General features: G+C 40.5%; 1 protein-coding gene and 1 long non-coding RNA gene across 2 annotated transcripts in view; one reads left to right on the top strand and one right to left on the bottom strand.

Annotated features, from left to right (window-relative positions):
- LOC147364434 (uncharacterized) overlaps positions 1–13,657 on the top strand; it is a 154,610-nt gene that overhangs the window by 138,931 nt on the left and 2,022 nt on the right. The window lies entirely within an intron of this gene.
- Positions 1–13,657, bottom strand: part of CYP19A1 (cytochrome P450 family 19 subfamily A member 1) — a 51,410-nt gene that overhangs the window by 5,309 nt on the left and 32,444 nt on the right. Inside the window, exons 4-8 of the mRNA XM_086320926.1 lie at positions 11,754–11,908; positions 8,543–8,719; positions 5,966–6,080; positions 3,071–3,185; positions 2,252–2,414 (exon numbers count right to left, since the gene is read on the bottom strand). Of these exons, the coding sequence (XP_086177052.1) occupies positions 2,252–2,414; positions 3,071–3,185; positions 5,966–6,080; positions 8,543–8,719; positions 11,754–11,908 (725 nt within the window). The remainder of the gene's footprint in view (positions 1–2,251; positions 2,415–3,070; positions 3,186–5,965; positions 6,081–8,542; positions 8,720–11,753; positions 11,909–13,657) is intronic.

Raw genomic sequence — 13,657 nt, forward strand, 5'->3', positions numbered from 1 at the left:
TCTTATGAAAATTTTGATTTGAATTTTATTATCTGAACATCTAGGGGTTTCATAGTTAAGTCTAAATTTCTAGAAAATAACAAAAATGAAAAACATTGGATCCGCATCCCCACATGGCCGCAGTTGGCTGAGGCTGAGTGTCTGAGGAGCCCTATAGAAAAACTCTCTGCAGCATGATGTAGATCTACTCAGTCTGCTTCAAACATTTATCTGCCACCTCTGTGGTTCTTGAGTTTGGTTCCCTACTCTAAATTCTAGAAGATGTTAATTTCTTCTTTAGTCAAAGTGAGATGGTGAGTTTAATCATGTTCAAGGAAATGTTCTCTTCTGGTATCCTGTGCAGTCATCTGTCAGAAAATGTCTTTGATTATCCCTCCTCCCCATCTCATCCAGGACAACCTGGTGTGTTAAGGTGCCAAGAACTCCCTCTCCCCACCACACAAAAGGGGGTCCTGAGATAAGCCCTAGGTGAGCTGGGGATTGGTGGACACCTCTACAGTCTCAGTATGGCCCAACACTGGTCAGACAGGCTCAGATAACTCTAAAGCATTCTCAAATGGAGTATCAGTTCTATAGAATGAAATTCAACCCAGAGTCCCAAGGCAGGTCTGTCTCCTGTATAACTATGCTATCCAGGAGAGGTCTTACTTGGTCAGAGAACTCTACTGACCCAGCCCTTCATGTACTGCTCTTTGTGTTTATCTGGGGTGGGGAGGTGGAGGGCAGTTGATGGGGAAGGTAATCCAAGTCATTTCCTAGGAATGACCAGGTGTGTGGGTCTAGAGGGAGCACGTGTACATGCACTAGTGTTTGTCCCGGTTTTATGTTTCAAGAGGACTGTTTTGTCAGGGAGACATCATGGAGCACAAGCCCTTTTCACCTCTCAAGGAAATTGTATTAAAGGCTTATGATCTCAAGAGCAATTTCCTCCTTGTTGTCTACAGTCTGTCATTCTATGGCTCTCCTTCTCGCTCCAGTGAGCCTGCTTGTTGAGTTCTCTTTTCCTCATGATACTGAGAGCCCCAGGACAGCAGAGATGGCTCTGGCTCCTTCACCACGGTGCCCCCACACCTGGCACAGAACCCATAACCTAAAATGGGTGCTCGAGAAAACATTCCAGAACCAAAGCCTGGGGGTTATTGTGGTTCCTCGCTATCTACCTTCCCAGGCAGCTTTCCTCCTACAACAGCACATCTGCAGAAACCTTCTTTCACATATTTAATACTTGTATGAAATTTCACCTTATTGTCAACTATTTCAAGCAGCACTCAATTGTTTTAAAGGTAAATAAGATAAAATTTTTTTTAAAAATGTATTGCCTTTCATCAAAGAAATAGGTTGTTTCATAGAGACTCTTTAAAGTCAACAAAGAAAAATCTATCATTACAGATATCTCTTCACATGTGTCTGAAATGTACTCCTAAAGAGATTACTTATGTGAAGCATGTTCCAAATAAAGCATTTCATTTTCTCCCAGAAAGCAATTCTGACTTGAATGTGGCAGTATTTTTAGGGGAAAGTGGGGATATCAGAAGCAATGCGAGAATGATGTGAAGCAGAGGCAGAGCAGGAGGAGATGGAGTTGGGAAGAGCTGAGCAGGGACCTGGGGGCTCCCCGGCAGAGGAGGAGAGGGTAGGGGGAAGAAGGGCCTGGCAGTCCAGGACCGTGGGGGAGGGAAACTGATTACTCCTCTGCCTTTGCTATCACCTTCTCTTCCTCCCTCTGCTCCCAACTGGAAGAAAGGACTGCTGGAAACCCGGAAACGCTGCCTTAAATGATAGCCATTTCCCTAAGTGGACCTTCAAAAGCCTTTGGTACTGACAAGGTAGCAAATCCTTGTGGATGATCTCATGTGTTTTAAACACAGACATATAAAACCACATGTATGTGCTTATGTCACCCTTTAAAAAGACCTTGAAGAATACACAAAATAATAACAGTGATTCCCTCTGGGAATTGGGATGAGGCTGAGGAGAAAAGTGGTTGGGTTCAGGTGACATTATTTTCTGTTTATACATCTCTCCATTATTTGGATTTTTTCAATGAGTATGTGCTATTTTAAAATTAGGAAAACACAGGAGGAACCATCATTTTAACCTGTCTGGCATAATGAAAATACGACCCAATGACTTGCCTTATTGTTCTCTGAGCAGATTTTAACAAAGTTTTTGACATAAAAATTTTAGGACATAGAAGCTAATATCAAGAAATTGTTTTCTGAGCTCTATTGTTTGTTTGATAAATTCTTACCAACAACAGTCTGGATTTCCCTTATTATTGCCTCTTCAACCTGGGGATGCTTTGCAATAAGAAACAGCATGAAGAACACAGAAACAGACATGGTGTCTGGCGCTGCGATCAGCATTTCCAATATGCACTGGTTTACATTCTCTCTTGTAAGTTCACCACGTTTCTGAAGAATAGGAAGGGAGAGAAATATTGGGAAAGTGAGTGAGGTTCAGAACAGAAAGGGAGGCGGCACTCAAGGATCAATCACCTCAACAAAATGAAATCGTAGGAATTACAAGTCTCTGGAATTGACAATGGACATTTTTATGAATAATCTTCAGCTCAAAGCTGAACAGTTTAGACATTTATCTATGTATTTAATGTCTTTGCACTCCCTGGTTTTCATATTTTGTATTGTACAGACACAGAGATGTTTAAATCTTAAGGATCAGTCTAATCAGATTGTCTAATACTGAGCTATTTAGTTTGGGTATTATATAAACACTAAAGCAAACATTTAAAAGCAGAAACATGCAGCAATTGACAAGGGCGAATTTTTAGACACCTATACACAATCATACATGCTTCCCAGGTGGCTCAGCGGTAAGGAACCTGTCTGTAATGCAGGAGACCTGGGTTCAGTCCCTGGGTCAGGAAGATCCTCTGGAGGAGCAAATGGCAAGCCACTCCAGTATCCTTGCCCGGAGAATGGACAGAGGAACCTGGTGGGCTACAGTCCATAGGGTTACAAAGAGTAGGACATGACTGAACAACTGCGTACGCTCGCATACAGTCATACACATATGTTGTGTGGGAATTATGGTCAGTGGAGATCTGTACCTCAGCAAAAATCAACTCAGTGGCGAAATCTATGCTGTCTTCCAGCTTCTCTGCTGTTGAAATCCTGTGTCTTTTTTCTTCTATGAGAATTTCCATGGCATCTTTCAAGTCCTTGCTGGAAATAAAAGTGAAAATATAATCTACCTGTTGTACTCAGTTAAGACACCAAAAAATAGATTTATTTGCCATTTAAATAAAATGAAATGCTGTAGATGAAGCTATTAGTACTCATGAATAACCAAATTTATGCTTAATTATGTGCAAATATCCTTAAATTATGTATACATTACAATTCATATCAAGGAACCAGAGTTAGCCACATATCTAGCTACTGGTAGCAAAATCAAGGCTATGACCTATAGTTAAATGTTGAGAATTGTTACCAAAAGGCTAAATCCAATGTATTTTTTTAAGTATTGGCATGATAGAGAAAATACATACTGGCTTTCTCACTTGCATGTGGAATCTTTCTCACTTATATGTGAAATCTTTGTATTTTAATTCTAGTTATTCATTTTGGCTGTGCTAGGTCTTCACTGCTGCCTGGGCTTTTCTCAATTTGCAGTGAGTGGGGGCTACTTTCTAGTTGAGGTGTGGGCTTCTCATTGTGATGGCTTCTCTTGAGGCAGAGCACAGCCTCTGCGGCATGCAGGCTTCCGTAGCTGCAGCACTTGGACTCAGGAGTCCTGGCTCCCAGGCTCTAGAGCACAGGCTCCATGGTTGTGGCCCGCAGGCTTAGTTGCTCTGGCTCATGTGGAATCATTCTGGACCAGAATCGAACCTGTGTTCCTGCACTGGCAGGCAGATTCTTTACCCCTGAGCCACCAGGAGAGCCTCGTGTGAAATCTTTTTAAAAGTGGGATGGCAAAACCAATACGATATTGTAAAGTAAAATAAATAAATTAATTAATTTAAAAATAATAAAAGTGGGAGTTCATAACCACATAGAGCAGATGGTTGTCTACCAAGGCATGACGCTGAGGGTGGGGCAAACTGGTGGTGGTGATTATCAAAAGATACAAACTTTGGGTTATAATAAGTCACTGAGATGTCATGAACAGTATGTGTTCATATTACTGTGTTGTATATTTGTGAGTGGCTAAGAGGGATCTTTAAAGTTCTCATCACAAGAAAAATTTTGTAACTGTGTATGGTGAAAGATACTAGACTTATTATGATGATAATTTTGCCGAGTATACAAATATTGAATCATTATGTTGTATAACTGAAACATAATTTTATATGTTATTGATATCTTAACAAAAAACAAATATTGGCATATTGCAAGGGCATATGGGGAAGAAGACTAAAAAATTTCTCTAGATCTTTACTGCTCTCGGTCATAGGAGATGTTACCTAGTTCGCTATCCATTAGCAAATTTTATATATCGAGAGAATGTTGCTGAGCTAATTTTAAAGAAAACAAAGAGGAACAGTCTCATGTGATAAGTTTCTGTGGGCCTGCTGACAATAGTGAAGATAAAATAATGACCAAATGTAGCTGCAGACCAGTATGACTCTTTAAACCACCACAAAATCTGACCAGAGTGAAGAGATGAATAATTGACCTTATTGATTCAAGTCACACTAAGCTCTGGTTGAGACAAAGAGAAGTATTTAAAGGACCACGTGTCCAAATCATCCACCTGATACTCATCGACCAGTTGCGAACATGTAAGAGCAACATGAAGCTGAGTTCCTCCTTGAAGACTAATATTACTGAATTTCAACATGTGCTAATGGATGAAGTTAGCTCTTCAACCAAGTTTAGGAACTTTAAGAGTTGGAGAATTTAAGACAGTCTGGACATCTGAGTAAGATATGAACAGAGGTATGAAGACAGCTAACATGTTTATTGTCGCCTACGTGTCATGCCCTGTGCTGATTGACCTACGTAGAGGATCTCATTAACTCATATCCCACCCTGGAAAGTAGGTTATATTTTATTTTAAAGAACTTCCCAAGACCATTTGGTTACTAAGTGGTAGAGATAGGATACAAATCAGGTCTGTCTACCTCTAAATCCCCTGGGTTTTCCATTGGTGGTTAGAGGTGGCATGTTTAGTGGCTGGCAACTTATACACTGAAGCTTCCCTGGTGGCTCAATGGTAAAGAATCTGCCTGCCAAGCAGGAGACACAGGTTTGATCCCTGGGTCAAGAAGATCCCCTGGAGTAGAAAATGGCAACTCATTCCAATATTCTTGCCTGGGAAATCCCATGGACAGAGGATCCTGGTGGGCTATAATCCATGGGGTTGCAAAAGAGTTTGACATGACTTAGTGACTAAACAACAACAACACTTGCACCTAAAAACCCAATGATTATCCAGCAGGCATTGGGCATTTGTCCAGTCTTCTGCTAGACTAGTCTGAGACCAAGGCAAAGCCATTTAATGACAATTTTAGGATCTCCCAAGACATAAGATGTATAATTAAACAAACAAAAAAAACACATCTTATAAAAGTTCATCATGAAAAAATTCTTTTGTGACTACTGTCAATTCTTACAAGTTGCATTAAATTAAATTGTTTCAATGTAATACAATAAATGATTTCATGTTTCCATTTTTCTAGACATGAAAAGAAAATTTTGAAAAATAATAATGATAGGTTCAGCCAACCCTTTTGTCTTCAACTCAAAACACACTGCAGTGTCCTAGTTCTAGATTTGGGGTTCTTAGCTTCCTAGATGAAAAGCATCCCTGGGCCAAAGGCTGCCTTTCCGCTGTGGTCTGGCCACATGTGCCCAAAGCGCTGTAAGAAGTGCTTCACCAGCATCTTAATCAACAGCTCCCTGTGGTTCTGGGGACGAGAAAGCTTGCCAAAGAGGCCAGATATATCTGAGACACACACAAATCAGTCTCATCAATAATTATTCCAAAATGTGTTACTTACACAGACTTTTCATACTTTCTGCACAGCCAAGAAATCTTAAAGAAGATGTCTGGTTTGAGAAGGAGAGCTTGCCATGCATCAAAATACCCCTGGATTTTAACCACGATGGCACTTTCTGCAAAAACATCAGAGCAGATGAGCAAAAATATGAGTCCAAGAAGGGTATGCTGATGAAAGAAGATCCCCTGTAGACTCTCCTAGCATCTTGGACTCTAAGCAGGACAAAGTTCTGTCTTCAGTGGGTGTTACAGCCACGTGAATGTCACCAAAGAAATCAACACTAATTCATTCTACTTTAGCACCTAAATGGCCAAGTTAACCAGAGATTTGCCAGTTTTCATGTTTATGGTAGAGATCCAGCTTAGAATCTCACATGCTTCTCTTTGGCTGAGCCTCCAACACCTTCTGTTTTCCTGACCATGGGAAATAAAAAGTAATTAATGCTATTATGGCCTCAATTTGGTACCAAAGGCAAAAAGCCTTGCCATTCTTCTGCTTATATTTCAGTTCAGAGTGTAGAATTTATGTTGTAGTCTTCAATGCCTTATCCTAAGTCTCCTGAACAGTCAGTTCTTAATTGATTTTCTTGAATTACATTGAATACTAGAGAAAAGAAAAAACACTGCTTTTCTCAAATTATACACAAGGGAAGGGAAGAGACATGTATTTTCAACTGCTAAACACCAGGTGCAGGGTAAGGTGCTTTACAAAGAAACTTCATTTCATCCTTAGAGTCTTGCGAAGGGAGTGAGAATGTCCTCATTGTGCAGATGCAGAAGCTGCAATTCATAGAAATGAAAAAGTTTGCCCAACAGCATACAGCCAGTGTGGCTGGCAGCTCTTAGGCTGCAGCCCAGTCCTATCTGACCTCAGGGCCATGTCCTTTCCTCTTTGGTGCACCGTGTCCCCCAGGACCATTGAGAATTTAACAAGGACCCAGTGAGCAGGTGGAAATACACATAACTCTGTATGGATTATGCAGGCTCTTAGCAACAAAATCTGCATCCATAAGTTAACAGAGAGTTGTACAATGCACTTTTCCTTACCCCTCCTAAGAGTCAAGGCTGTTTGGGAATCAAGGAGAAGGGACTTCTAAAATAGGTAACTGTCAGTCCTTAGGAGTGTGTGGGACAGGCAAATAGGACTTCTACAGTGCCTGTCTGAAAGGAGTTCAGACAAGAGGCTGTGACTAAGGTCCTCAGAGTGAATGAGACACCCATCCTGATGTCAATCAGACTATAATGTCCTCTTGAAAGAAATAATTAAAGAGTGGAGACAGGAGACAAGGAGAGTGGAGAAAAGGAAGGGAGGACTTATCATTTGTTTGCTTGTCCAAATGTGGTAGATCAGGGAGCAGGTGTGATAGCTCAGTTGGTGTGGGCAAGAGTGAAAATCATGCCTTGTTCTTATTCCTGTGATGTTCTTCCCTCAGATCTGCAGGGGGTTCAGGGCTAAACTTCATCTGGGGCTTTGTTCAGATGTCCATTCCACATCAGAGGATCAGAGACCTTCCTGATCACCCCTTCTCTCCACTATAGTTTTGGCTTGTCTCCAATTGCCCCCCTTCACTTTCTAGCCCTTTGCCCTACTTTTTTTTTTTCAAGGTACTTATTATTGCCTAAAATATTACTAGACAGTAACTTGTTTACTCTTCATATGGCCACTGGGATGTACACTCTTTGAAGGCAAGGACTTTATCTAGTTCATTGCTGTAACCCCAGAACCTAAACCTGCCATAAAATACGCAATTGATAAATATTAGTTGAATGAATGTATGAATCAGTGAACACTGTTAGAAATCAAACCGGGAGAAATTTCTTTAAGCTGACAACAGCAGAATGGAATGAGTCCACGTGATTAATGTTTGGGGTTTTTTTTGTTGGTGGTAGAGTTAAATGGATGTGTTTAATGTTTGTTTCTATAATATAATGAGGAAAGCATCTTCTTGAGTGAGAAATCTTGCCAGGATTGTTATAAATGCTAAATCACAAGCTTTATGTGAAGCAATTTTTTATACTACTTGGCACATTGTAGATACTAAATTTATGGTAGTTGTCATCATCATTTTAAGCAGCATCAGCTCAAAGTTTTCATACTTAGTGGCTTTGAGGGAGAGGTGTAAGTGTATATTTATGTGTGTGTGTTTGTATATATACATAGAAAGTTAAATAGATTGAATGTGGCTATGGGTTTGTATGTATGTGTGTATGTATGCATATATATCATATACAAAAGAAGGTTGGTAATGGTTGAATACATAGGTTTGGTGGTAGGATGTATTTATGACCAAATGAAATGATCACATCTATTAAGTTTCAGCTGTGGGTAGAATTATCCTATTTCCTAGAGCAATGAGAAGAGATACAAAAGAAATAGAAGATGGCTCTTGCTATGAATATTTAAGAGTTTATAAATAAAGGATGCAGACATACTAGGAAAACACTTTAGGAATACTTGGAAAGATTTAAATAAGAACAGTGTACAAAAAAGTGTATCTTTCCATGAGTTCATTATCCTTCTCATGCCCTGTTTAGTAAAAGGCTGAATGTCAAGTCATGAGAATGAAAATTTCAGTACCATCCAAGGGGATCCCCAGGAAGAGCATGTTAGAGGTGTCCAGCATGATGCGCCGCATGAGGGTCAACACGTCCACATAGCCCAAGTCATTGCAGACCTCTTCCAGCCTGTCCAGATGCTTGGTGATGGAATCAGCACAGATGGTCACCATGCGCACCAGGCCAGGGCCAGACAAAGCTGAAGGGGACAACATCAGAGTGAGCTACCTCCAACTCCAGGACACACAGCAATCAGGCAATTTTGGCTTTTTATGTTCGGAGCTTAACTGACCACATATTTTTATTCAATAACTGGGTGGAAATTTTCATATTCTTCTTTATGCTTTCTCTGTATTCTCTTAATTTTCTACAGCAGGTCATCACATTTATGGTTAAAAATGAAAAAAATAAATATTTTAAAAACAGGCTATTCAAAATTATACTTTTCTTCATATGATAACAAATCATTTGTGAGATTGCAATTGAACTATGTAATACTTGTGGTTATAAATCACAAATCTGTGATTTTCCATGTTTATTATATACCCTTCTAAAGAAGATTTGGATTTGGTAATAGGATATTTTATGTTTCATTGGATGGCAGAATATTGCTACAGAACTATTTAAATTGGATCTTACTGTTTTGATCTAAGGTGCTTACTATTTAGTATAGGTTGGGCTCCCCTAGTGGTTCAGATGGTAAAGTGTCTGTCAGCAATGCAGGAGACCTGGGTTTGATCCCTGGTTTGGGAAGATCCCCTGGAGAAGGAAATGGCAGCCCACTCCAGTATTCTTGCCTGGAAAATCCCATGGACCGTGGAGCCTGGTAGGCTACCGTCCATGGGGTCGCAGCTAATTTTCTAAATTACCAAATGTTTTTGTTGTTGTTTAGTCGCTAGGTATGTCTGACTCTTTGCAACACCATGGACTATTGCCAACCAGGCTCCTCTGTCCCAGGCAAGAATACTGGAGTGGGTTGCCATTTCCTTCTCCAGGGGATCTTCCTGACTGAGGGGTCGAACCTGCATTTCCTGCTTGGCAGGTGGGTTCTTTACCACTGAGTCAGTTGGGAAGCCCTTACCAAATAGAACTTTCTCTTAATCTTAGTTTCTCTTCAAACTGCAATCATTTATTGTACTCAATCAATGTCATAACAACAAAACAAATCCTTGTTTGAGCAGTCTTTCTCATAGAACTGTGCACTCTTTCAGGGCAATGATAACCTATTAGCTTTGTACTTCAAGTCCATTGTACATGGTGGGTCTCCAAATGTATTTGTCAAATAGAGGAATGAATGAAACCTGGTAGAGTTAACTAGCTCTATTCTCTCCCTTTGCTTTGTCCCTGACTGTCTTAGAAGCTAGTGGGTCATGATGGTAGATGGTCTAACTTGAGAGTTTAACTCTTAAAATTATTTCTCTCCTTGTTTTAAGTTTCTTTGAGTTTTCTTTAGGAGTAATTGCTTTTTTATGTCTTTTGTTATTCAGATTTTCTGTCAAATTCATAGTGCTCAAACAAAGCAAATCAGCTGTACTGCAGAGCCCCTGAAGACACACTTTACAAATAAGAAAGAGACCTGTAAGTGGTTCTAGACTCTAAGCATTTCCACCCAGGTATAAAAAGGAAGCTTGGGTTGGCAGCATAATTTCTAACTTAAGGAAGGAGTTGGAGATATGGAAGGTGGGGATGCTGTTTTCTGGGTGACTGTCACATCCACAAGTGGGACAGCTAATTCCTTCATGAATCAATCCTTTGCATGAAAGGATTGGCCTTGAATATCAGTTCCAGGCTGATGTCTGATTTTCCTTCAAGTTCAAGAGTTTGAAGCCACATTTCAAATGTATAAACAGAATGTAATATCACTGATAGGGCCATGGGCCAAAGAATGTGAGCAGCCTCTAGAAGCTGGAAAGGGCAAAGAAACATTTTCTCCATAGATCCTCCAGAAAGGAATAGTTTTCCCAGTATCTTGATTGGAGAAGGAAATGGCAACCCACTCCAGTATTCTTGCCTGGAGAATCCTATGGATGGAGGAGCCTGGTAGGCTACAGTCCATGGGGTCATTAAGAGTCGGACATGACTGAGCGACTTCATTTTCACTTTTCACTTTCATGCATTGCAGAAGGAAATGGCAACCCACTCCAGTATTCTTGCCTGGAGAATCCTAGGGACAGAGGAGCCTGGTGGGCTGCCATCTATGGGGTTGCACAGAGTCGGATACAACTGAAGCAACTTAGCAGCAGCAGCAGCAGTATCTTGATTATTGCCCTGTGAGACCCACATCAGACTTTTGACCCATAAAACTATAAGACTTCAATTCCAGTGGCAGATGGTAAAGAGGGAAAACACTAGATAAAGATATTTGGAATCTAGCTTTTGCTATTCCATAATCTGGCTATGTTGCCTTGGGGAAAAGTCACAAGCTCTCTAGAAATGTATTTACTTAAGTAAAAAACTCAGAGCCTGGAAGAAATGACATATATAGCCACTCACAGTTTTAAAATTCTCTAAGTTATTTGCAAATTGTTTTCTGTTAAAACATGTGAGATGTCAACCAATGGTTCAGCAAACATGTTGGCTATGCTAAATATGGCTGGTGGTGGTTTAGTCACTAAGTCGTGTCCGACTCTTGCGGCCCATGGACTGTAGCCCACCAAGCTCCTCTCCTCTGTCCATGGGATTTTCCAGGCAAGAATACTGGAGTGGGTTGCCATTTCCTCCTCCAGAGGATCTTCCCAACCCAGGGATCGAACCCAGGTCTCCTGCATCGCAGGCAGATTCTTTACCGACTGAGCTATGAGGGAAGGCCGAAATATGGCTGACACACTAAATTCTTAATTGAAGTGACATTAAGTGTATAAAGAGCCAATTCTTTTTTAAATCCATGAGATGGATGTAGAAACAGGAAGAACCAGATCGAAGTGGTTAAATATGTAGGCTCTGGGGTTGTCTTCTGTGCTAACATTTACTAATGATGGAAATCGGGCCAGATAGTTAACCTCTTTATGCCTCAGTTTTCTCATTTGCAAAATGTAGGTGGTATTATTATTTACCACCTGGGGTTGCTGTGGAATTAAGAATTAAGTGTTTAAAATAGTGCCTACTATATAATACATGAGTAATGAATGTTAGCTGTAACCATTTTAAAACTATGAAGCAGAAGAAGTTAAAAATGATTTCAAAACAGACATGTTCATAGACAAAGCAGCAGAATGTACCCGGCACCTGAATACCTTTTGTAAAGAAAGGTCGAACAGCTTTCCAGAGTGCTGGATTATTGTTAAATATGATGCCTTTCTCGTGCATGCCGATGAACTGCAACCCAAGTTTACTGCCAAATCGGGATATGTAGTGACTGTGCTTCATTACGTGGAACATACTTGAGGACCTGCAGCAAAAGCAAAACTTGGTATTGAATTTTAAGGGTCAAGAACTCAAAATGATGAGTTTGACTACCTGTTGGCTCTTGTAGCAAATGCATTTGATCTAGACAAAAATGCATAATTTCTAGTGTTAGATTAAATAAGTATTTGTGTTAGCACAAGAACCTCCTCCTCCAGTTAAAACATTTCTAACTACTAGCTCTCTGTTTGGGCATCACTAAAGATCAACAAACAACACACACAACACACACAGAGTTATTTGTTATTTGCCCTTCTTCTCTAACACCAAGTCTCTAAAATATTACCCATTAATGTGGTCAAAGCTGCAAGGCTGTAAGAAACTGCACCCTCCATATCACCACGTTTTCAAGAACCTCCAGCCCTGAAGCAGCCAGGTGGTGCCCTTCTCTCCCCTCCCCGGGAGGTGAATCTCAGGATTGGGAGATGCTGGAATATTTGAAGTCTCATCACTTTAGTCTGGAAGCAGCAGTTCTGCCTTGTACCACCTATTCCCCAGAGTCTCTAATCAGGCCTGGTCCCTCCAGGGGTATCATTCTGGAACTGAAGGATATACCTGGGTACCTCTGCCTTGAGCTTGACTGACTTGGGTGGACCTGGAAGGCTCTCTGTGGTGGTGACAGCAATTCTTTTGGGGCTCTGCATCCATCATGAATCACCAGGGTCTAGAGGGTCACAGAGTTCTCCCAAGATGTAGGATATGTTGAGCCATTAGATAGCCCTTGATGTGGCATCCCTGGGACTTTGCCAATACCCCAGGCTTCCTTCAACTTCCCAGTTCTTCTTGCACTACTCTGCCCTCTACCCTCGCTCCTGGACCAGTTCTTACAGCCTAGGCTCAGCCTTCGGAACAAGTAGGTAGGAAGGAGGCAGCCCCCCTCCCCACAGATCTCCTCCAGGGCTTGCTTCCTACCTCCAATACCAATAGAATTAGGGCATGACAAGACACTGAGTATTATAGAATTTTTAAAAATTCTAGCTGAACGCATCATGGGGCCTCCACATGTGAGGAGAATATTATCTTAGGACAGCAGTACAGAATTCTTCTGCAGAGAGGCTCACTTTGGTGAGAAGCTCTTTTATGAAGGCTGCTTATGAGTTAGGCTATGGCATTGGAAGTATAAATCAATCATTTAAATAATTTAATAATTGAAAGGATAGGGTTTTCTGTGTAATATCATGTGATCTCCAAAAGTGACAGTTTTACTTCTTTTCCAATTTGAATTTCTTTTATTTCCTTTTCTTCTCTGATTGCTGTGGCTAGGATTTCCAAAACTATAGCAAATGAAAATGGCAAGTGTGGGCATCCTTGTCTTTTTCTTGATCTTAGAGAAAAAGCTTTCAGCTTTTCACCATTGAGTATGTTTGCTGTGGGTTTTTTATACATGGCTTTTATTATGTTGACATAGATTCCCTCTGTGCCCACTTTCTGGTGAGTTTTTATTACAAATGGCTGTTAATTTTTATCAAAACCTTTTTCTGCGTCTCTTGAGATGATCACTTGGTTTTTACTCTTCAGTGTGTTAATGTGGTATACCACACCAATTGATTTGTGGATATTGCAAAAATACACAAACAATGAAAGATCAGAAAGAGAAATTAAGGAAACACTACCATTTACAATAACATCAATGAAAATATGATACCTAGGAATAAACTTACTTAAGGAGGCAAAAGACCTGTACTCTGAAAACTAAAGACACTGGTGAACTAAATTGAAGACCACACAGATGGAA

The sequence above is a fragment of the Bos grunniens genome, chromosome 10 (genome assembly GCF_055505025.1).
Source record: "Bos grunniens cultivar Pamir isolate PY7600 chromosome 10, Bosgru_T2T1.0, whole genome shotgun sequence".
Taxonomy (NCBI): Eukaryota; Metazoa; Chordata; class Mammalia; order Artiodactyla; family Bovidae; genus Bos; species Bos grunniens.